This window comes from Tinamus guttatus, unplaced genomic scaffold, assembly GCF_059628265.1.
Source record: "Tinamus guttatus ecotype Peru unplaced genomic scaffold, ASM5962826v1 Tinamus_guttatus_pri_ptg000055l, whole genome shotgun sequence".
Taxonomy (NCBI): Eukaryota; Metazoa; Chordata; class Aves; order Tinamiformes; family Tinamidae; genus Tinamus; species Tinamus guttatus.
The window spans coordinates 276,544-298,966 of NW_028288589.1; the positions used below are offsets into that span (position 1 = coordinate 276,544).

At 41.2% G+C, this 22,423-nt stretch overlaps 1 protein-coding gene and 1 pseudogene across 2 annotated transcripts; both read right to left on the reverse strand.

The window, feature by feature from the left end:
* Nucleotides 1–291: 291 nt before the first annotated feature.
* Nucleotides 292–10,999, reverse strand: LOC104567297 (cytochrome P450 2K1-like; annotated as a pseudogene). Its single transcript, XR_015914407.1, has 10 exons — nt 10,791–10,999; nt 7,965–8,127; nt 6,744–6,891; nt 5,489–5,651; nt 4,115–4,287; nt 3,763–3,769; nt 3,522–3,663; nt 2,631–2,811; nt 2,266–2,407; nt 292–530 (listed from the first exon to the last, which is right to left on the reverse strand). The product of XR_015914407.1 is annotated as a cytochrome P450 2K1-like (transcript).
* A 3,387-nt stretch (nt 11,000–14,386) lies between these two features.
* LOC104579399 (cytochrome P450 2K1-like) lies at nt 14,387–19,970 on the reverse strand. Its single transcript, XM_088540090.1, has 9 exons — nt 19,781–19,970; nt 18,769–18,931; nt 17,912–18,061; nt 17,449–17,609; nt 16,676–16,849; nt 16,252–16,393; nt 15,901–16,085; nt 15,531–15,672; nt 14,387–14,725 (listed from the first exon to the last, which is right to left on the reverse strand). The coding sequence occupies exons 1-9, from the start codon at nt 19,964–19,966 to the stop codon at nt 14,538–14,540; spliced, it is 1,491 nt and encodes a 496-aa protein (XP_088396216.1). The 5' UTR covers nt 19,967–19,970; the 3' UTR covers nt 14,387–14,537.
* Between the last annotated feature and the right edge of the window lie 2,453 nt (nt 19,971–22,423).

Here is a 22,423-nt window from a genome sequence, read left to right on the forward strand (position 1 = left end):
GCTGGCAGAGGTGGTTATTCTTAACAAGGGTAGTATAAGTTGACAAAACTTCACGGTCCATAAATGTAATTATAAATCTGGGCTTGGGAGCCTTCCAGGGGAATATGCTTTCAAGAAATACACATTATTAAGTGAAAATTAAAGTAAGAAGGGGAGAGCTGAGGGTCTCTATTGCTTTGTCCGTAGGAAGTGACATCCCCACAGTAAAAATAATAATAAAAAAACCTTTATTTTAGAGGTACTGGTAATGTTCATTCAGATATAATGTTGTGAATGATTTGGGCTGAGGAATTAAGAAGGCAAAAATCATGAAAATGTAAGCTGAAAAATTTTGAAATAAACTCTAAGAACGCTTTACAGCACAGATTTTATAGGGTTTTGGGACAACGTTAAACCCAACTGCAGGAGTGAGGTCCAGGTCTGAAGAAGAAACTCCAAGGGGAGGGTGGAAGGTGAACCGCTGCAGGAGGCTGGTGAAGAAGAGGAAGAGCTCCATTTGGCAAGAGTTTCACCAGCGCAGATCCTCTGCCCTAGAACAAAATGTGGAACATCCATAAGACCATCATAGCAGCTGCCTTTTCAATGATGGGAGGGAATAAAATCTTCTGAGCAGCTGTAATTCTGAGGAAGAATGGCAGGAATCCATAATACATGGAATACTACATCCCAAGTAGTATTCCATGTATTAGTAGTGAAAGAACAAAGTAGCACTTAAAATAGCATTGACTAGTAAATCAAAGAATGGAAGATACAAGAATCATCTAAGAGGAGACCTTGTCTTCAGAAGCATCATAATGAAGCCACCATGTGAGATTTATTTTTTCCTTTTCTTTGTATAAATGGGCTAGTTCCCATTTATATATACTATACATGCTATAAGCATCCATATATGCTTATATTTGGGGGGAGATATATGGAAATCCCATCTCTATTTCTTCTTTTTTTTAAAAAAAAAAAAAAGGTTTTTTCTTCATTTTCAGGTCTTGACTTTAATCAGGGTCAGTTTGCTTTTTGTATCCCACGCCAACTTAGGTCACAGGTAATATGTTTAAATTAAATTTTGTCTGAACAGACCTGGGAAATTCATGAATGTTGGCTAGGGAGGAAGAGAACGGGGAAGTAGTGGAGATAGTGTCTGGAACCCCTAGTATAACTTGTCTTCCAGTACACAGTGAATGTATGTTTTTTTTCAATCTGGGACATATTCAGCAAATTATAAACTTCCTTAATCACAGCACAATCATTTAAAGCCTGAATTTACAATGACATGAACTAAAACTTGATTTTAGCTCCCTCATGTGACAGAAAGTGGAAAAAAAAATGAGGAGTTACTATTTGACTATGCTATGAATTAGGCTGTCAGGAAATGCTCAGGCCTGACAATTCCTGTATGTGCTTTTAGCTAGGACATGGTGGGAAGAATTTGGGCCTGAAGATGGTGAAAAAGGGATCTGTGCACCGTGTCTCTGTTCCTTGGTTAGTAAAAGGAGTGTTTTGAATCCAATCTGAAGCTGACAGGGTGAAAGATGTTTCGCAGACCTCAGTCTAAAACTGAAGTCATATGAGTTTGGAACATTTAAATTTTACTTAATGAAAGAATGGATTTTATTGTGTTGGGTGGTGAGTATCACAAGAACAGGCTATATTCAGACACCATACAGAATTAAAAATAAACACATATAGCCTGGAAAAACTCCAAGGTATTATGGGTATGAGAAAAAATTAACCAGAGACTGATGGATTTAATTGAACAATGACAGAGCCTGAAGAGGAGGGAAAAAAATGCCAGAGAAGTAACAGTCATTATAGTAGTAGAAATCTCCCATTCTTTGGGCTATGATGTTGTCATGTAGATGTGCAGGCTTAAGTGAATGCAGCTGTTTGCAGAAGTCTCAAAAGGCAACCATATTATCTTCCTCTTCTTTGATTTTATAGGGAACCTTTTTTTTTTCTTTTTCTTTTATATACAGGTATTTATTAAAGGGAAACCTTTTGCACAGGAACAGGATATGAGGACTTAATCTCAGTAGTTACTCAAGACTTTCATATATACTAGTTGAGAAACTAAGAACACCTGGAGGTTGAAAGAATTAGTAAAGTACTCGACCTGAGCAGAAGTGTGTCCTGAGAAATTTGTGACTTCTGAAATATGAAATGGCCCATGTAAAAAACCGTGTGAGGAAGCCAGGCTTCGGTAACAAAGAGCCTCTCGTGAATTAATCTTGTCTAAGATCTGTACTTCCAATGGCAATTAAGAGAAAGTACCTGCTGAAAAAGGCATGAAATCTTCTTTCCTTGTGAACTTTCCCTGAGAATCAAGGAAATGCTCAGGATAGAACATCTCTGCTTTCTCCCACTGCAATTTGTCTTGCAGGACAGAGGTCAGCAAGGGGATGATGTAGGTTCCCTGAAAAATTATACAGTGGAGTTATTCTGGGGAAAAAATATGTTCTGTGGGGAAGGGATGGTGATAAAATCTTAACCTAAAGAAATTCTCCTGAACATCGAAATTATTCTCACTGCTGCCTTATGATTTCGCAAAAGTTTGTGTTTATCGTGGTTTCATAACTGATATTAACACTTTTGAAATAGGAGAAAATATAGGAAAAGCACTGCTGTAGGTATCTCACCTTGGGAATGAAATAGCCTTTGAGAGTGACGTCTGCAGCCGTCTCATGAGGCAAGTCCAATGGCAGGATGTTAGCAAATCGCTGAACTTCATGGATAACAGCATCTGTGTATGGCATTTGAGTTCGATGCTCAGTTCTTGGGGGGTTTGACCCTGTTACTCTATCTCTTCTTGGACTTTTCCTGAGGAGAAAATCCACAGCATAAAAGACATGGACTCATTTGTCCCTGAGACATACTGTGCTTTAAGTATGGCTTAGGCTTTTTTAAGTATAAAAAACCTCAAGGGAAAATAATGACTTCTCTCCAAATCTGTTTTTTTCTTTCAGAAATAACAAGATGTGAATGGTATTACAATGTCTGATAATTTCTTTACCAATAGGAAAGGTTAATGGGCAATTTCAGAAGACTTTAGTGATCAGTATTTTCCCTTGTCAAACATACTTGTTGATACAGAAGCGTATGTTCTTACAGTAGAACAATAAAAATAGTAATAATTATATATTTTTTTAAAAAAATTCATATTCAGTTTTGGACCTTGTGCTTTTATTTGACTTCTAGAAGGTGGAAGACAGTAACTTTGAATGATTTCCAATCATGATGCACTGGAATGTCCCTTTTTGAAACTTAGACATGGTACAAGTCCCCTGCCTGCATGTTCTGCAAGCTTCTATGGGCTCAGATAGAGAGCAGATTGTCATTTGTGTGTGAATCTCTGCAGCCCCTGTCAGTTACAGGTACACGGAAATGAAACCTAGTGACTTCATACCTAAAATGTTACAGAGGTAGCCAGGGTTTCTAAATTATCATTTCATGCTACAACATAGCGTAATATCCCAGTCCAAAGAAAAATAATAAATATGTCTTTGCTTTCGTCCATTCTTAACATTCACTCTGAATTTCAGGATACTTTAACATCAGCAGAAAGCTCCAGTTTAGTGTGGTAGAAATAGTCTCAGCACCAGCAGTAAACAAATTGCTCACCAAGCTTAGCAAGTTCCCATTATGGAAATACCTATAGGTAGTGGATTTCTCCTGAAAGAAGTAGTAGGTGAGATTAAAGGATGAAATCTTAAAGGTTTTCTTTGTGTGTGTGTGTGTGTGTGTGTGAAAATGCAGTTTAGTTAGCTAAACATTTTTACTTAGAAACAAATCTTGTATTAAAAAAAAAAAAAGAAAGAGAAGGAAAATCTTTGAGTTTGGTCCTTGAGAAATCTGCTGATAATGATTCTATTTTGCATGATTTTATGGGAACCAGCTGCAAGGAGAGTTAGGCTTTTGCGTGAAAAAGGTGACCAAAATATGTACTAATCACCAAACAAGGATCCCTATAAGGCCTAGGGACTGTTTTTGGTTCTGTAATCGCTTATGTATGTTGTAGAGTCAGAAGCACAAGAGAATAGATAAGATAAAGCCTCAATAAATATAAAATCATATGGAGAAAACCTGAGAGAAAAGATCAGGTCATGAGAAAAGATTCAGTTACCTCTGCTGTTTAACAAGCAAAGCATCAATAAAACTTCTCTGATCATTTTTATCTAACCTTTTGAGATGTTCTACAAAAGTAACTTTTATATAAGCATGGAATTCATCTCTGTTTTGAAGAAGAGTCTTCTGAGCCCTTAGGAGGAATCCAAGGCATGGAAAGATGTTGTACATCTACAAGAGCAAAAAGCATTATATGGAATTTACCAGCCAAAGGTCTGAAAGCACTTACAGAAACAAATGAATACTATTGTGGTGATTTCACAGATAAAATAAAGACGTGATGGTGGAACAGAGGGATCTTGGCCCAGATCTGGGTTATGTTATTGACAAATGCTTCCTTCTCACAGACCAAATCTACCATGGCATTAATGGCAATTAATATCACAGATGCAAAGGCCACAAAGACAGTTATTTCGTATGCATTTTAGACTCATGATTTGGACTCTGTGACCACACAAACATATACGGAGCACAGTTTCAAAATAGGAGTAAGAAATCAGGGACAAAGCCTTATTTTACTACTATTGTAGCAGTGTGAATGGTGAAAGGTAAAACTCTTGTCCTTTTGTGAATGAAATTCAATGTTCAGACATATACAGTGGGATCTATGCAGATGAGTGGGTTTTTTTTTGGTAAAAAAACGACCTATAAAACCTACCAATTGAAATGCTGTCTTTAAACTTATTATTTTGGCCAGTAATTCTGTAGTATCTTTTTCTTTTTCAAAGCACGAAGCAACAGAAGTGGAGCTAGTTTTGCTAGTTGCTGCTGCAGAATTAATTCAAGTAGCATGGTCCAAACTGCCATTTTTTCCCCCATGGTTCCTGTCCCAACTCAAGGATGGAGTAATCACCCTGGCAAAAGTAGCCATCTCTTCACCGCTGTCTTTAAGGACCATCATGCCTCTTTCCTGATGTGTAATTAGCTTTGTGCTCCAAGACCGAAGTTCCTGCTGCCTCCACAATAATTATTCCAGCCTGTATCCTAGTCCAGAGCGGCCTGGGGCACAGAATAACTTCTGTCCTGGCACTCATTTTGTGGTCCCTGAGAAGGATTATTTTCTACATCTGTATCAGTCACACCAAGAGAACAAACAACTTAGAGCAGGAAGAAACTGAGAATAGTTTGATTTTTTTAAACACACTCATCAAAATATGGCTCAAGCTTTTTTTTGAGAGAGATGAGTTTTAACTGTTCACTTCAAGATGGCAAAATTGTCTCTCAAGCTTTGCTTTGTCTCAAATACTGATAAACTTAAATAGTATCTCTCAGTATCTCCGATTTTTCTGGTTATTACAAATGACTGACCACCAGAATAACTATGTTCATATTGCATCTAGTGGAATAACAGCAAAAAAATCTTCAACATTACCATAACAAAAGGGTTCCCAGTAAGTCTCACACTTTCATTGGTCAAATTTAGTAGTCTTAGAAATCTGGAGTCTTTATAGTCAAATCATTTTCCAAGTAATATTGACACTATTATATTAGCAACTGCAGAGTTGATGATTTTACTAGCATCAAAGGGTTTTCCTATATAACAAAGAAAAGAATATATAGCATTGTGGCAAAAGGCTGTGTAAATACTAGATTATTGATATTTACTATTCTCATTGTTGATTGTTTTTATGATTATTGTTATTTTCTTTTAGAGAACGATGCCAGCAAACAAAATTTACTAGACACAAACAGACGTGATGGGTATCCTTAGGTGTCTGAAACAGTGCTAGACCTCTAGTTTTATGCAACTGAATCCCATTCTAGATTCATTTCATTTGAATGAAATGGGAGCTGGGGCACCTGTCATCTGTGTCATCTCTTTGAAGAGACACCAAAGCTTAGAAAATCTCTTATCAAAGATTCCATCTTTTCTTTGGGATCTAGTGACCGCAAAGATTCAGAGCCATTTGACCAGGACCATGAAGATGTTTTCCAGTGAGATGTAAAGAGCTTGCTTTGTTCCCAGGAACAACAATCTAGGGTCAGTTCAGAGGTATCAGAAACTGAAGAGGGAGGCAAATGTAGGAACTTGTAACTCTCCACAGTGACTAGGTAGAGAGAGATCCCAGAAATGAATCATCCTCTTCTAAGTCAGGTGGGAAGAATCATCCTCTAAACATGCACCCGTTCGTCTTTTTCTCAACTACAAAATAAACGTAGCTGATTAGCTTAAACATCTGCCTTCTGGGTGACTCAAATTTGATCAGAAAAATTCCACCCCTGCAGATTTTTTCAATATCATGTACAGCAACCTGTTAATTTATTGCTGCTCTCTTTTATGCCTCATGTCTAGGTCGCCTCAGAAAGAACATATAAAATTCCCCATTCCTCAGTTTCTGCGTGTGCTATGTATGTCATGCCTTCCAACTGCAATTTTGATTTAGATCAGGAATACTTTGGGGCCAAAGACTACAAATCTACACAGAGCTCAGCCAGGTGGCATCTGCTAGACCATTCGAAGAAGCCTTTCACATTTGCAACAAGCAACTGGGAAGAGCCAAATCCAGCAAAGTTGTTTCAGACCTGAGAACAGCATTTCTTTTAAAGGTCAGAGTTTGAGAAGGCTTTGGGCCTCTGGGTGTTTGAACAAAACCTAGGGATTTGAAGAATGAATCATCTACCCATCATGGTGTGACCCAATGGCATCTGCCAGATACCCATATTTCTCCACAATGTGGTCTTCTATAGCCCTCTTTCCCATTCCAAAGTCTCGTAAGGTTGTGAGAGGAAATCTGCGTGTGACTTTCCAGTTGCCACCATGAGCAAATAAAACCCCTGAAGCAGTGAGAATGTTTCAGGACAGCAGAAGAATTTAAGTAACTAATCTGTAGATATATAATGTAGATATTTACTATCAATCACTTTTAAAACAGGTTAAATCCCAAGCTTTTCACTGCACAAAAAAAAGGGAAGCTATTTAATAGGTGTTTAATTAATTCTTAATGACTCTTCAGAGACACCTGTCAAAAAAAAAAAAAACACCTGGAAATTCAGATTCATAATACTTTGGAAACTGCAAGTTTCCAGAGGCAATTTCACTGATGACTGCAGTAAATACCAGACTAGGCACAGATGTCTTCACAGTTTAAGTTGGACCTTAAAACATTCTCAATGAAATTTTCATTGAAATTGCTACACAGCCTACAAACTACTCTACTTATACTTTTTTCCAAAAGAAAAAAAATAAGGTGTGAAGAAAGCTTACATGTGATTAAATGTTACAGGAAATTATGAAAATGCCTGCTTATGAATTATTCATGAATTTGTCAGAGAGGCTTTGGAGATGTAAATAGCAAATTCAGATGCAAAATCAGAATTAAGTTTGGGGGTCAAATTTTCATTTGGAAACCTGGGTTAGTATATAGGATTTCCCTCATTCACATAAATCACCAATTCTGTATGTGTTCCAACTTATTGTCACATGTAGATTTTAACACTACTACTACTACATATAAAATGAATGGTATATTAATCATATGATTTTTTTTTTAAAAAAAAAAGGTTTCATGATAAACTCCAAGTAACAGAAGCCCAAAAGTACATCATGAGAGTTAGAAATGCTTTCCCTGTGTGCTCCATTCCAGATCCTGAAAGTGTGGCACTGTCTCCATTAGCCTTTTGGTGGTGAGAAAAACTAGATGGACATTATTATTTTGCAGTTTTTACATGTTTTTGTTGTCACTGTCCACAGCTTCAAATTTGAATAAACCTGTTGACGTCAATGAACTTAGCCCCTATTCCCACTGCCTTATATGATCTTTGATCCAAAATGATATTAGTCTCTTCTTCATCTATACTAAAACCTTTCTTGAATAAGTCAAACAAGCAAACAAAAAAAATCAACTTACCATTTCCTCTGGTCAAATCTTAAAAGATTGGGATTTTAGGTCTCTCTGCAAATGCATCTGCCTGGTTTAGAAGAGCCTCCTTCACTGTCTCATACCCAGAGATCACAACTACTTTCCTTGGCCCCATCTGCACACTGAAGACTGGACCATATGCTTTGGACAGCTGATAGAAAAAGATAACAGGATTTACAGCCTTAATAGCTTACAAAGAAATTCACAGCCCTTCAGTGCTGCTTATCTTCCTGTCCTGCCTCTAGGTTGCTGCAGTATTAAATTCTTAATAGGAATTCTTAACAGAAAAAGAGAACTCACTTCAATAATACTAATGTGCCAGATATTGTATGACTAATGACTACATTGAGGAGTAGAATCTGATATGCTAAACAGAGCAGAAGTATTAGCAGCTTCAACCATGCCTCATTCAAGGATTGCACCCATGAGCTCCCTATGGTCTCCTCTGCTGACAGATCTGTCTTTCCATTTGTCTGAGAAAAATGCCCACAAAAGCTGCCTTTAGGCTTCAGGAACCCATGTGAATCGAGTTTTATGACTCATGTTTGCACTCTGATCCCTATGTTATTATGTTTCTTTTGTTCAGGCAGCTTCACTTCAGATGAATTCAACTATTCAATCCTTGACTATTGTAACGGTATAAAAAAGCAGAGCGTTCCTAGACCAGGCTATAGTCCTGGGTATGTTCTCACTATGTATGGCTACGTTTACCATGAATCTCTTTCCAAAGGGGATCACAGGGATGATGCTTGACACCAGCTGGTAGCTGCTTAACTTGCTTAACAGGCAGATTTATATTCACACAGTTCAATGATGTTCTTGATTCTCCTAACAAGAGGAGGTGTTTTTCCTGCCTGCACTTAATTTCTAATGTGCTTGGGCAGAGAAACACAAAGCAAATATTTACCAGTGGTATACAGAATGGTCATCAGCTGTTTTAAGAAAGGCCAGCCAACTATATGTAAGCACAGAGCATCGATGACACATGTTTGAGTTGAGGGTAACTTATCTGATGGTGAGATGGTTATTTCGGAGTAGTGTAGCTGCAGCAAAATCTCATATTTTCAAAGTGTGTTCTTCAGTCAGGGCTCTCCAACATTTGAAATGTCAGTGTTTTGGATTAGTATATGGCTTTCATTTGCATTTGGACATAGAGTATGTGTGAGTTTTAAAGCCTGCACTAAGCTTAAATCAGAAGACCAACCTCCTGCACTGGAATGGATCCACTGGAATTACAGCAGAGGCATGCTGGTTCTAGCATGTGAGCAGATGAAGACTGCTTTGGCCAACCCAATTTGAAGAACTACAGATGATTTTCCAGATATTCCGTCTGAGTGATCTTTGATCTGTATTTGTAACATACATGTGAACATATAAGTTCAAATATTCTTTTCAACATCATAAGCAAGTAGGATATGTGGAATTTCAGTGTCTAAGTAGGAAAAAGAGGTTGTGGAGTCTCCTTTGGAGATCTTCAGAACCCACCTGGATGCGACTCTGTGCGAAATGCTCTAGGTGTCCCTGCTGGAGCAGGGCAGTTAGATGAGATGATCTTCAGAGGTCCCTTCCAACCTCAACTATTCTGTGATTCGGTGAAAAATCCTGATATGTTCTTAGTTCTCCACCCAAAGAACAGTCTCCTGTTCCTTGCTACAGGTCTACATCATTTGTATGTGTTACATCCAGACTTTGGTAGAGGAAACTTTGATGTCTGTGGAACACAGAATCACAGAGTCACAGAATGGTTGAGGTTGGAAGGAACCTCTAGAGATCATCTAGTCCAACCCCCCTGCTCCAGCAGGGACACCTAGACCATGTGGCACAGGGTGGCATCCAGGCGGGTTTGGAAGATCTCCAGAGAAGGAGACTCCACAACCTCTCTGGGCAGCCTGTTCCAGGGCTCTGTCTCCCTAACAGGAAAGAAGTTATTCCTCACAAGGAGATGGAACTTCCTGTGTTTCAACTTGTACCCATTATCCCTTGTCCTGTCACTGGCCACCACTGAGAAGAGTTTGGCCCCATCCTCCCTACACTCTTCCCTCGGGAGTACATATGGATCAGATCCGCTCTCAATCTTCTTTTCTCTAGGCTAAACAGGCCCAGCTCACCTAGTCTTTCCTCATAAGATAGATGCTCCAGTCCCTTAATCTTCATGGCTCTCTGCTGGACCCTCTCTAGAAGATCCACATTCCTCTTGTTCCGGGGAGCCCAGAACTGCACCCAATACTCCAGGTGCAGCCTCACCAGAGCTGAGTAGAGGGGCAGGATCCCCTCCCTTGACCTGCTGGCAACGCTCCTCCTGATGCAGCCAGGATCCCATTGGCCTTCTTGCCATGAGGGCACATTGCTGCTTCATGGTTAACTTGCTGTCAACCAGAACTCCCAAATCCCTCTCTGGGGAGCTGCTTTCCAGCAGGTCAGCCCCTAGTCTGTACTGCTGCCTGGGGTTATTCCTCCCCCGGTGTAGGACCCTGCACTTGTCCTTCTTGAACCCCATAACGTTTCTCTCTGCCCCACTCTCCAACCTGCCCTGGTGCCTTTGAATGGCAGCACAGCCCTCAGGAGTGTCGGCCACTCCTTCCAGTTTTGTATCATCAGCAAACTTGCTGAGGGTGCACCCTGTTCCCTCGTCCAAGTCACTGATAAGCAAGTTGAACAGTACCAAGTCCAGTACTGATCCCATGGCGATACCACTGGCCACAGGCCTCCAACTAGACTCAGCCCCATTTATCAGCACTCTCTGGGCTCTGGCACCCAGCCAATGTGGCTTGATGATATGGGCAGTGATGTAATGGTATAAGAAGTAATGGTTACCTGCAAATAAGTCCTGTAGGGTCTCTTCAAATCAAACAGATGAAGATTTCCAATGATAGGTAATGCTCTTGGTCCTGGGGGGAAATTCTCCCTCAGGTAGCCATTCCAGAAACCTCCTATTTTCATAATGAATAGAAGAGTCACGATGAGCACTAAGCCCATGGAAGTACAGTTGTTCCAGTCCATTTCTATTCAGCCAAGTATTTGCTGCAGAAGAAGAAATGCTGCAGAAGAAGAAATTTGCTGCTGTCAAGAAGAAATGAAAATCTAGATCCCTATCTTCCTGCAGAAATTTGCTGAGACACACACTAACACTAGTCCAAAACTTCTTTTCCAGAGAAGACTATATTTTGCCTATGGTTTGTGGTAGGTTTGATCTGCTCCCCTGTGCTTGCTAATGCATCCTCACTGTGATACCCAGCCAGGTGAATGTTTGCAATACAGGCTTATGTGACTAAGTGTTTATTTCATGCTTTACAAGAATAAAAGTCCAAGAGGGGGAACTAAGGGTCACCTGCCTGGTGTGTGGGAAGCACTCATGCATTCTGTTCAGATTACTGATTGCAGATATATTTTCAAATATATTTTTCCTAATAGTGCAAGCACAGCACTGAAAACCCTGAGCATACTGAGCACTGAAATCAAAATCAAATAATCGAGTGATTAGTGAATACAGAGATATTTACTTCCAGTAAGTATTGGTAAAACTTTGCTCCCATTGAATTCTTTGGAGCTGCAAATGACTTCGCTGAAGGCGGGACTAGGCTAGCCCTAAACATTCAGATATCTGCCAGGGTTCCTAAAGAATTCAAACTTCTCTTTCTCTGCTGAGACATCAAACAGTTAAAAGTAGAAATCAGTCTCTGGTCTCCTCACTTGCGTTTGCCAATGATCTTTGTGCTTATGCTTGCCAATGAATCTTCAGAGCAGGGGACAGCCCAGGTAAATGTTTGCCAGGCAGACTTATGTAATTGGGTGGCAGACTCTTTTGTATGTCTTATTGTCCTAGATGAAAGTCCAACAGTCCAGATTAGCAAAGGTTCACTGACCATTTTGCCATATATGTAAACCTTATGAAATCTATAACCCTGGCCAAGTTAATAGTTTTCTATGGCTATGGCTTATTTAGAATTAAATAGTGACAAGACTTGGTCTCTGGTCTTCGAGTTAGCTAGTATGACTTGATTACAGACATATCAACAAGCAAACCATCTTTATGAAATTTTCCCTGAACGGTACCCAGGAGAAGCTGACCAAGAACAAATTCAGTATCAGTAATGATTATGTCACTTTTCTGGTATAATGGTAGAGTTCTAGTTCCTTTTAATTGACTAATACAAACATAGCCACCAAGTCCTTTCTCAGATATCATAGGGAATCACATTATAGTATAACTTATGCAGCCAGTACACCAACTCTTAAGCTTATTAAGGAGTTGCCCACAACTCCTACTTTCATATTTTAGAACCTTTTTCTTCTTTTTCTTTCTGCTTCACTGTGTTAACTAGTTTCTCTTCAGTTAATTATTTCTCAAACACACCTTTAAGCACATGTTATTTCTCTTCCTAGTGGTAACGTGGATTTTGAGCATGATAGAGGAACTGGACTCAGTTAAACAAGCACACTGACAATTTTTTGAAGCAGGGCTGAGCTATCAAACTATTTAGAGCCATTGCTGAAGAGTGAGGAGCATCTAATTCAGCATCCCAGAACATGCTGAAAGTTAAATAAGATTATTCCAAACACATCTATTTGAATCTTTCATATACAAAAACTTGGATTAAAATGGTATTAGTCTGTGTCAGATGCCTTTTGGTCATGAATGGTGGATGGGATTAGCTCCAGTTTAAACCAGATCCCCATAGGAGTCCACATGTCAGGTGACTATTGTAACTAACTGATTTTTGGAGTTATGGTTAGCCAGGTGGACTGCACTTAAGCTTTTAGTTTCAATTAAATTTAAAAGCTGCCGAACAACCTACATAATCATATGTAATTACCTTGGATTAAAACTAGTTTATCTTACTTCATTTGAGATGCCCCCTAGTTCCCACAGTTCTACTATTTTACCTTATTTCATTCGGGTTGCCTCTATAGTTCTAATGTTGCAGAAAGACTGGACAAAGGCAGAGAAGAAGAGTCAGTACCCCAGGGAATGGGGATCTGGAGTCCACTGTGAATAAAGAGAAAAGGCAGGTCCCTGGGCAGGAAGCTTGGAAGAGGAGTTAGAGCCTGCTGTTGCTCCAGATGTTGTCAGGGTCTTTGGAAACAGGTGGCCTATATCTACCCCACCTCCGCAAAGGAAGCAAAAAGACACAGTGCATGCTCATGCCTTCCACACATATTCACAATTTAATTATTAACAAGGAATGAATAAGCCGCCTCTTGAAGTGAAAGGGCAGTTCTATGTTGTCTCCTGAGAGATGTACTCTGAATTATGTCCATGCAGTATCTCAGAACAAGCAGTACCTCTAGCCACGTGTGCAAAACTCTGGCATTTTGGGAGGCAGCTGGGGGAGCAGGAGTGTGCTGAAATGCACTGGGAGGAAGAATCCAGCCCCCTGCACCATTCCCCTTGTCTGCTCCATCCTGCTGGATTCCTCCAGTGCTTGCTACCAGGCCTTCAGGCAGTGAGTGAGTTGAGCAGGGTGACATTATAACAAGCTCTGGTGACAAGCTGAGAGTTGTTTCCTTCCTATTCGGGGGCTTTTGTTTTGTCCCCCAGACTTATTTTGAGATGAGGACAGAATGACAGCTTGTTCACTATCTTGCTTCAGGCCAAAGCAGGATGATTCCTCTACCATCAGATGCCAAATACACTATTTAGATCTTAGGATACTCTATTTTACCAGCTTTCCAGCTTTCCTGTCCTGTGGATCCCTGCCAAGTTGTGTTTTTCCCATGTGAGTGGTCTGTGTTACAGAGGGTATTACCAACCTCCCCATTTCTGGGTTGTCCCTTTGGAATATTCCCCCAGGCTCATGCTATAGGCAGAGATATCTGTGTCTGTACTGGAAGGAGCACCTTTTAGTGTAGTTGTCCCAGATGTTATAATGGGAGTGGTTGTTCTGCTGGTGTTCTTACGATAAAACACTGCAGAAGGGGAGCATGAGCAAGAAGATGGTGGTTGCCCTCAAGGTTACACAGAACAGGTTCATCTATTTCCCACTGGAAGCACAGCACTGGTTGTCTGTTCTAAACAAGAGTGCCTCCACAGAAGACATTTTAAGGTGTGCAAGAGGATCTTGCAGCTTTTAAGACAACATTGAGAACAGCTTGATTCCTCAGTGGAGAAGGATTTTTTATTTTTTTCGAGGTTTAATCATTTTCATTAATATCTGCATTATTGCTGAAGTCAACAAAATCATTATCATCTTCCATCCAGTGGATTTCCGTATACTATCATGCAATGGTCTTCTGTGGATCTTCTCTGTGATTCTGAGTCAGACTGACATCTAATGTTGTTTTTCTACACTGTTAAGCTATACTTGTGTGTGCGTGTGTGTGATTTTGTTGTGTTTTGTGTGATATGCTCTTTCAGTGACCACCAGTTTCCCTTTCAAATAGTGTTTGAGAGTCAGAACTCGCCTCTGGAATAAAGGTGGGTGAAACACCTTGAGCTAAGATGTGAGATGTGGTTGGGCTATAAATCCCTTCTTGGATTCTGAAACTGCAGATGTGCGACTAGAGAAGAACTAGGATATTTTCTCTGGTGTCTTGGAAGAAGGATCACGTCCGAGAAAAGTTCTAGGAACGTCGAACTGCACAGACCTCATGACGCAGTGGAGGGGTTGTGATCCCAACGGCAGGAGTGAGGTCCAGATCTGAGATGGAAATACCAGCAGGAGGTTGGAATGTGAAGCGCTGCAGGAGACTTGTAAAGAAGAGGAAGAGTTCCATTTTGGCAAGAGTCTCGCCAGCGCAGATCCTCCGTCCTAGAATGAAATGCAGAATGGCATAAGAGTGTCAGTAAAAACTGCTTCTTGGACTGTTGTCAGGGGCTTTGAACTCTGAGTGGGCAAATTCAAAATTCAGGCTCTTTGGTAAAGCTGGACTTGTGAAATTAGCAGATGTGAGTGGAAAAGCAAAGAGGATATCTCTGGGAACTGTCAGAGGGGCATCTTATATTCATTCGGTAGGACCCTTATCCACCCCAAATCTGATTTTGCTTTAACAGATTAGTTCTTGTATTTATTGACCCTCGTTGGAAATAGCTATCCCCATACAGGATCAAGATACCCAGCATCAGAGGGACGTGATGCATCAGGCTGGACGGGTATTGAAGTGTCAAGGCCTGGCCTGACCAGTCAAGGCCTTCCTTGTTGTGAATGGATTGCAATGACCTTGTCTGACAGTGGGTGCAAACAGGGCTGATGTCTTTCCTAGATGCTATGCCTTCATTCAGTCCCCAGGAAGGCAGGGACACCACACTTTATCATTCGGATAATTAGATAGTTTTGCTGGACAGATTGTTGGCTCTGTGCTATTCCTGAGGAGTTTTGATGAGGAACTTATGTTGATGAGAGAGGTGCTACACGCTGAATGCCCAAGTAAAGGTAGAGAAGGTGCATTTGCCATGTTCCCATGATAGTCATGGGCAATACCATGGGACTTGGGGGAAGGCCACAAGACAAGAGACCTCAGGACAATGGCATTTAGTCCTGGGTATCTATTCACTGGGGAAAGTAAGTCTGAGATGCCCAGTTCCCCTCGGAGCCTGACAAGTAGAAGAGAAGGTACCTGCTGAAAAAGGCATGAAAGCATCCCTCTTTACAAACTTGCCCTGGGAGTCAAGGAAATGCTCAGGATAGAACATGTCAGGTTTCTCCCACTGGGATTTGTCTCGCAGGACAGAGGTCAGCAAGGGGATGACGTAGGTTCCCTGCAAGCCAAAGCAGAGTAGTTATTCCATTGCTAGCAGCCTTGCTGTGATTTTCACAGCAATGGTGAGTGTTGGAGCTCCAGAATACCACTTTGTTTAACATGGAAACTACTCTCACAGTAGCTTTGAGAATGCCAGAGTGAGCATCTCTTGACACAAGCAGGACCTAAAAGGGGATACTTTGCAGAAGAGACAAGGGCAAGAGAAGGAATGCCCTGAACTTCTCACCTTGGGGATGAAATAGCCTTTGAAAGTGACATCTGTCGTAGTCGCATGGGGCAAGTTCAATGGCACGATATTGGCAAATCGCTGAATTTCATGGATAACAGCATCTGTGTATGGCATTTGAGTTCGATGCTCAATTCTTGGGGCGTTTGATCCTATCACCTGCTCTATCTCTTCTTGGACTTTTTCTGTGGAAAGAATAGGGGTCATACACAGATTTCTCACTCCAAGCTCTCTCCTGCTAGGAATAATTAGAACTGGGGAATTCACTTTTTGTTTGGCCCTGCCCAGTGTGGAGTCCCATGCACCGTGACCTGGTAAGAAGCAGGCTGCTGGATGCCATGTGCCACTTACTCTGAATTTTAGGATATCTCATCATTAGCAGAAGGGCCCAGCGCAAAGTGGAGGATGTGGTCTCCATGCCAGCTGCAAATAGATTTCTCACAATCTCATTTAAGTTTTCATTATGGAAGTACCCATTGGGGTTACCTTTTTCCTGGAAAAAAAAATGAATTATTAACAATAGTACCTGATTAAATCTTTCAAATAGCCCTTTTAAACTGCAGGACCAGTGATTAATTTCATATGTAAATCTCATGAAAGAGTTAAGTTCCAGGGAATGGAAAGAAATGTGAAACTATAAGCAAAGATAGCATCTTTGCTTGGTGAAATAGGGATTTTATTTTACTTATGAACCAAGGGAGCAACAGAAAGCTGTCAATTCAAAGTGAGCAAAGGAAACCAAGGAGATTTGAAGAAGCTGCTGGGATTCTAGTACCTCTTGTTGTCGGACAAGAAAAGAGTCAATGAAACTCCTCTGGTCATTTTTGTCAAGAGTTTTGAGATGTTCTAAGAAAGTGACCTTGATAAATTCACCAACTTCATCTCTGTTCTTTATAACGGTTTTGCGGTTCTTCAGGAGGAATCCAAGGCCTGGGAATGTGTTGAACAGCTGCAAGATGCAGAGTTGGAGAGAAAGCAAAAATAACTGCTAAGAAAACACATCACAGCTCAGCAGTGCATATTGACAAAAGTCCTTATTGAAAATAGTGTGTGTTCATATGGTTATGATGCAAACTATCTCTTTGTCCTTTCTCCTCCCTGGACAACCATGAAAAATGGTTAAAATTTCTCCACTATGTCTTAATCATACTCATCAAAAGTAGTTGAAAAGTGTTGTATTTTTCTTTTCTGTAGGTGCCCTTGACTATAAACACAATTCCCTGGAGAAGGTTCAGACTTGTTCTCACGCTGTTTCTTGATCGTGTTGCTAGTTGTGGAAGATGGAGAAATTTGACTAACTTTTGTCTTGTGGGTACACATTCCTAGTATTGTATTACAGTCTTGGATTCCACTTGTTGAAATGAGGAACTAGCAATCTCTCAGGCCATGCTGGCAGGATAAATTCATAAGTTGTGTGAGAGGTCCCTTTGGGGAATCATCTGCTGTGTGCAGGTAGATGTGTTGTGATGGTGATGAGTGAGGGAGTGTGCGGTTACCATCTGTGTAATGCTTGCCTTTGAAGAGCACTATACAAACAATATGAATTACCAAAATTGATGGACTTCCAAGAAGCATGATATTTTCATTCACCAGAGACAGGAGCTTTTTGAATGTGGGATCTTCATAGTCATACCGTTTTCCAAGCAATATGGACACAATGACATTAGCAACAGCTGCATTCAGCGTAAGGGTCATCTCCAGGGGTTTCCCTAATATGGGAAAAGGTTGTGCATACATATGATTAATACTTATTCAGATAAATCAAAGTATTACAGTGGGAATACTCCATGCTCCATCTGACTGAATGAGGAACATTCGTGAAGCATGCAATTGCCAGGTAGACAGGCAGATAAACCTTTCTGTCAGATAGATGTAAACTCATGACATCATTGATACTGGAAAACAGAACATCTTTGAGGGAGCTATGACCTTCTTCTTCCTTATCCTTGGTATTCTTGTAGGAGACTTTAGGAAAATCAGAGAAGTTCTATTGAAGTAAAGTTCTGCTCACCTTTGTGCTTCTCAATGGTGTCTACCAGGCTTCTACACTCTTCTACAATGAAGTCCTCTATAGCCTTCTTGCCCATTCCGAAGTCTCGTAAGGTTGTGAGAGTAAATCTTCGCATCACTTTCCAGTTTTCCCCATTAGCGAATATAAGTCCTGAAATGGAAAACAAAAGCACAGAATTAGAAATTTCAGAAACAGGTAAAGATCCCTTTCCCACTCTGGATCCTGGCAAAGGAAACACTTGGAAAACTGGTAGGAAACACTTCAAACTCTCAAGGTACATTGCATCCTCACTTAGAGTGAAATGAGACAGGAAATAAATGCTGGGTGAAAGCTATGAGAGAAGCAGCCACTGCTCAGAGTTCACATGATTGCTGATGCCTTTCGATAGACTAAGGATTTTGTTCATCCCAGATTAGAGCAGAGACATAAACTTCTCTTCTTTGTGGAAGTTAGGTGTGCTTGTTATCACACATGTCCTCTTTGGGAATAGATGCAAATCCTGCTAGGGAGTGCAAGTGTTCTTCCATAAACCATAGGAAATAAGTGACAGCCTCTGATGTGGGTATCTGTGTGGAAAATATTCCCACTTGGTCAAGTGAATCCCATCCACATGCGTCTTAGCAAAGCCACAGGAATTCTCATTGACATTTTCAGAGAAGTTTAGATAAAGCAGGTGCTGCAATTTACTTTCCTTGCACCTATTCCTATCATACTCTCTTATTCTTGCTGAGAGCCTTTTCCAATAAACTTTCTCCAAGTCTCCAAGTCAACATGGCTTGACTTCTAACAACATGTAAGTTACTCACAGTTGGTCACCAGACACAAAAGCGTCCATCCTTGTTCACCAGCCAACTCACCAGTTCCTTTTACTCTTTTTCCAAGGACTGGGATTTCAGGTCTCCCTGCAAATGCATCTGCCTGGTTCACCAGAGCTTCCTTCACTGTTTCGTATCCTGACAGCACTACCATTTTTTTTTGCCCCATCTGAATGCTGAAGACTGAGCCGTACGTTTTGGACAGCTAGTGGGATGAAGGGAGACAGTGATGTCAGACAATAACCAGAAAGCCGCAAATAATTAATTCTCAGCCTGTTCAAGACTCTTTTTTACACCTTTCCATGCAACACTAGAATGTCCAGACTGTGGAGATCATGGAAATATTCATGGAAATGCTGTAACTGTTATGAAGATAATGCCTCATGTTAGGGTCTGCAATCTCCTCCATTTTGAAGAGAACAGCTTAAAGGCTCTGAGTGCCCAGGTAAGTGAGGATGGCATAGCAGAGTAGGACCATGCCTGAGGAGCATCCAACAATGGAAGGACAAAATACAGACTGTGGCATGGATGCAGCCCTGTTGGGAGAATACTCAAAAGCATGAAGCAGTCTAGGAATTTTAGTTTTGCATGCTAGCAGCGCTGAAAGGCCCTCAGAGAGAAACATTTCAGGGCCCTGACTTGGTAACTAAGATAATTCAGAGCTCTTTAGGCTAGCATAGGGCTGCTTGTAAGCATAGGTAAGCATAGATGTGCTTATCTATGCATGGCTTTAAAGAGATAAACACAAGGAGAATTTTTCAGTAATTTTTGTGAGAGCTGTTCAGTTCACAGTCAAACGCTTGACACCATGGGTAACTGCACTTCACTGAGTCCACAGTTACTGCTTTTAAGGGAACAATGCTAAGGCTCACATCACCCACAGCAACATCCTATCTTGAACTTCCAGTGATGGGAACAGCATTTAGAAGAAAGAGTAAATCTTGTTGCAGTTGAAGCTCTATGCTCAGAGAAATTTGTGTAGCTCTGACTGTGTATCAAAATCTTCCTTGGACTCACAGGGAGATGTAAGAAAAAGAATAACAGAAGAGGTTACCTCTAGCATTGTCCGATAAGGCCTCTTCAGATCCAGGATGTGCAGATTTCCTATGATGGGTAGAGGTGTAGGTCCTGGTGGAAAGGCCCCTTTTGCATGGTTCTTCCAGAAATATTCTCTATTCAGAACCAGCAGGAGAATCAGCACAACAACTAAGCCTGCAGGAGCGAAGCTGAACCAATCCATTGTCATTCAGCGGGGACTCGCTTAGCTGGAAAGAGGAAAATGCAAGGCAACGTGCAACCTCTTGTCAGAAGTCAGGAGTCTGAAGCACTAATATACTCATATACTAATAGAGATATTCCTTTCAATGCTAACAGATGACAGGAATTCTCTTCTGGGTTCGCTTCACTGCATAATTCCGACTAGGCACTCTCTGCACCGGGTGCAGTGCTTTGCTTTTCTTTGCTCCAAGCTGGCTACTCTTTAATGGGAGGCACGTGGCTTTCTAAACGAATCCTGTGCATTGGCACATAAGTCTTGGGGCATCAGTCCAATTCAATAACAGATTAAACAGGACTTTGAACTTAATGGGTTAAAGTACTGTCACAGAATGAGGGGTGGTGGGAGTGAGTGACACAATGCACTTCACTTGTGGGAAAGAAATAGTAATAGGTTTTCTTGATAATGACAGTGGTTTCATGAGATTCTATGGCAAGATGATTTATTATTTACTGCATGGATATACACAGATATACACAGATGTTCAAGATACACGCAGAATTACCTCTCGTTGGGTCACGAGGTTCAAATTGGACTCCCTTGCTTTCCAAACTCCTTCTGAGAGGAGTCTGGGTGCGGCTGGATCCAGTCCTAGTCGCAGACCTGGTCAACGGCTTATGACTAAAAGGGATTTGTGCACAAAGTAAGGTTTACCAGTTCAGAAAGAGAGTGCGCTATAGTCACTTCCCACGAATCTGTAGTGGCAAGGATCTCTCAACTCCGAGGAGTGTCCTTGAGAGGAGTCCCTGCTCCAGGGGAGATCCTGGCATGCAGCCCACTGCGATGCAAGGAGAGCTCAATGGGCTCTCGGATTGTCCCCATATTTATGGAATAAGACGATTGACTCAGTCATTCTTTCAATTCAGAAATGACCGTTGGCTGCTGTGTGCACAAATAGCCTTATCCCCCCATCAGGATGCAGCCGTCAGGACTGTTATTGATGGTTAATGTCCAAATGGGGGAAGATATCAGAGAGGCAACTACCAAGATCAGATAATGTGGTAGTTAACGCCTGAATAGGGCTACGTGTGAGAGGTCAGGTTTTGCTAGGGAAGGAGCACATCTGTCACAAGTTCATATCAAACAATAGTTGGCAGCAGAGGACATGGAACCCCAGCGAAACATGTTTGCAAAGCATATTCTGTGGTCATCCCTATCTGTTAAGGATGCCTCTTATGCCTTGCTGTCTCAATGTCTTCCTTAAAACTATCCAGACTTTGGTGGTATTAGATTATCAAAAGACTGCCTATTTATTATTATCATAAAAATTGTATTTATATACAATATCTATTGCTTTGCACTATACATTGAAAACTAGGTTCTTCTTGTCTGCCTCCTTTTCTGTCTTTCTCTATAAAGCTACTTGCAGCTTTGAAGCTTCTTTTTCACCAAACAAAACCTCTGGTAAAAACATTTCAAGTTCAATCTCTTTATATTATGAAATTATTATGCAGTAGGGCCTGGACTTGCGTCTTCAAAGGCAAGTTCCTTGCCTTGGACTTCTGACCATAGTAATTTCAAGAAGACGCAAGAGAGAAGAGTCTGCAGGATTCCCTGGGAGTGGAAAGTCAGCGTTGAAAATAAAACTGAGAAGAGATAGCCTTGTCTGAGGAAAGAGGGCTGAGGTAGAGTTTTTCTATGTATGTCTTCATGCCTGATAGAGTGAGGAACAGAGAAGTGAAGACACAGTGAAAAAATCATTCAGTGTTTTCACAGGCCCTGGCTGGTGCAGATGAGCTGTGGCTCTAGGATAGTGTTTGGAAGAGTTTTCTAGAACAAGAGTAGTGGGGGAAATCATACTTGGTTGTGGGGTGAGAATGTGTTGCCCATATGAGTTGAAGTGCTCGGGCAGATTTCCTTGCTCTTAACTCCCTAGCCATGATCCCTGCAGAGATAGGACCGAAGGCAAAGGAGAAGACTCAGCATCCTAAAGAATGGGCTCTAGGCTAAAGAGCAAGGCAGTGTGAGTCCCTGGGCGGAAACCCTGGAAGAGGATTTAGAGAGAGCCTGCTGTTGCTCCAGTCTGTGCTGTTATCAGAGTCTCTGGAGCAAAGGCTGAGCCATTTTGCCTACTTGGAAGGTGTCCTGGAAAACTGTCGAGGGGTTACGATCAGCTGTGTGCCAATCAGCTGTGAGACAAAAGGGCACAGTGCATGTTCATGCCTTCTACACATACTCACAATTTAACTGTTAATGAGGAATAAGTTAGATGCTGACTATTGAAATAAGAGAAAAGGGCAGTTCTGGGTTGTCTCCTGAGAGATGTGCACCAAGTTATGTGCATGCAGCGTTTCAGAACAAGCAGTGCCTCTAGCCACGTGTGCAAAACTCTGGCATTTTGGGAGGAAGCTGGGGGAGCAGGAGTGTGCTGAATTGCACTGGGAGGAAGAGTCCAGCCCCCTGCTCCATTCCTCTTACCTG

Coding starts and splice junctions, on each gene's coding strand:
- LOC104579399 (XM_088540090.1), bottom strand. CDS start 19,966: ATGGATTGGTTCAGCTTCGCTCCTGCAGGCTTAGTTGTTGTGCTGATT. Junction 18,932..19,780: donor CTTATCGGACAATGCTAGAG/GTAACCTCTTCT, acceptor TCATCCCACTAG/CTGTCCAAAACGTACGGCTC. Junction 14,726..15,530: donor TTTCATGCCTTTTTCAGCAG/GTACCTTCTCTT, acceptor ATTTCATTCTAG/GACGGAGGATCTGCGCTGGC.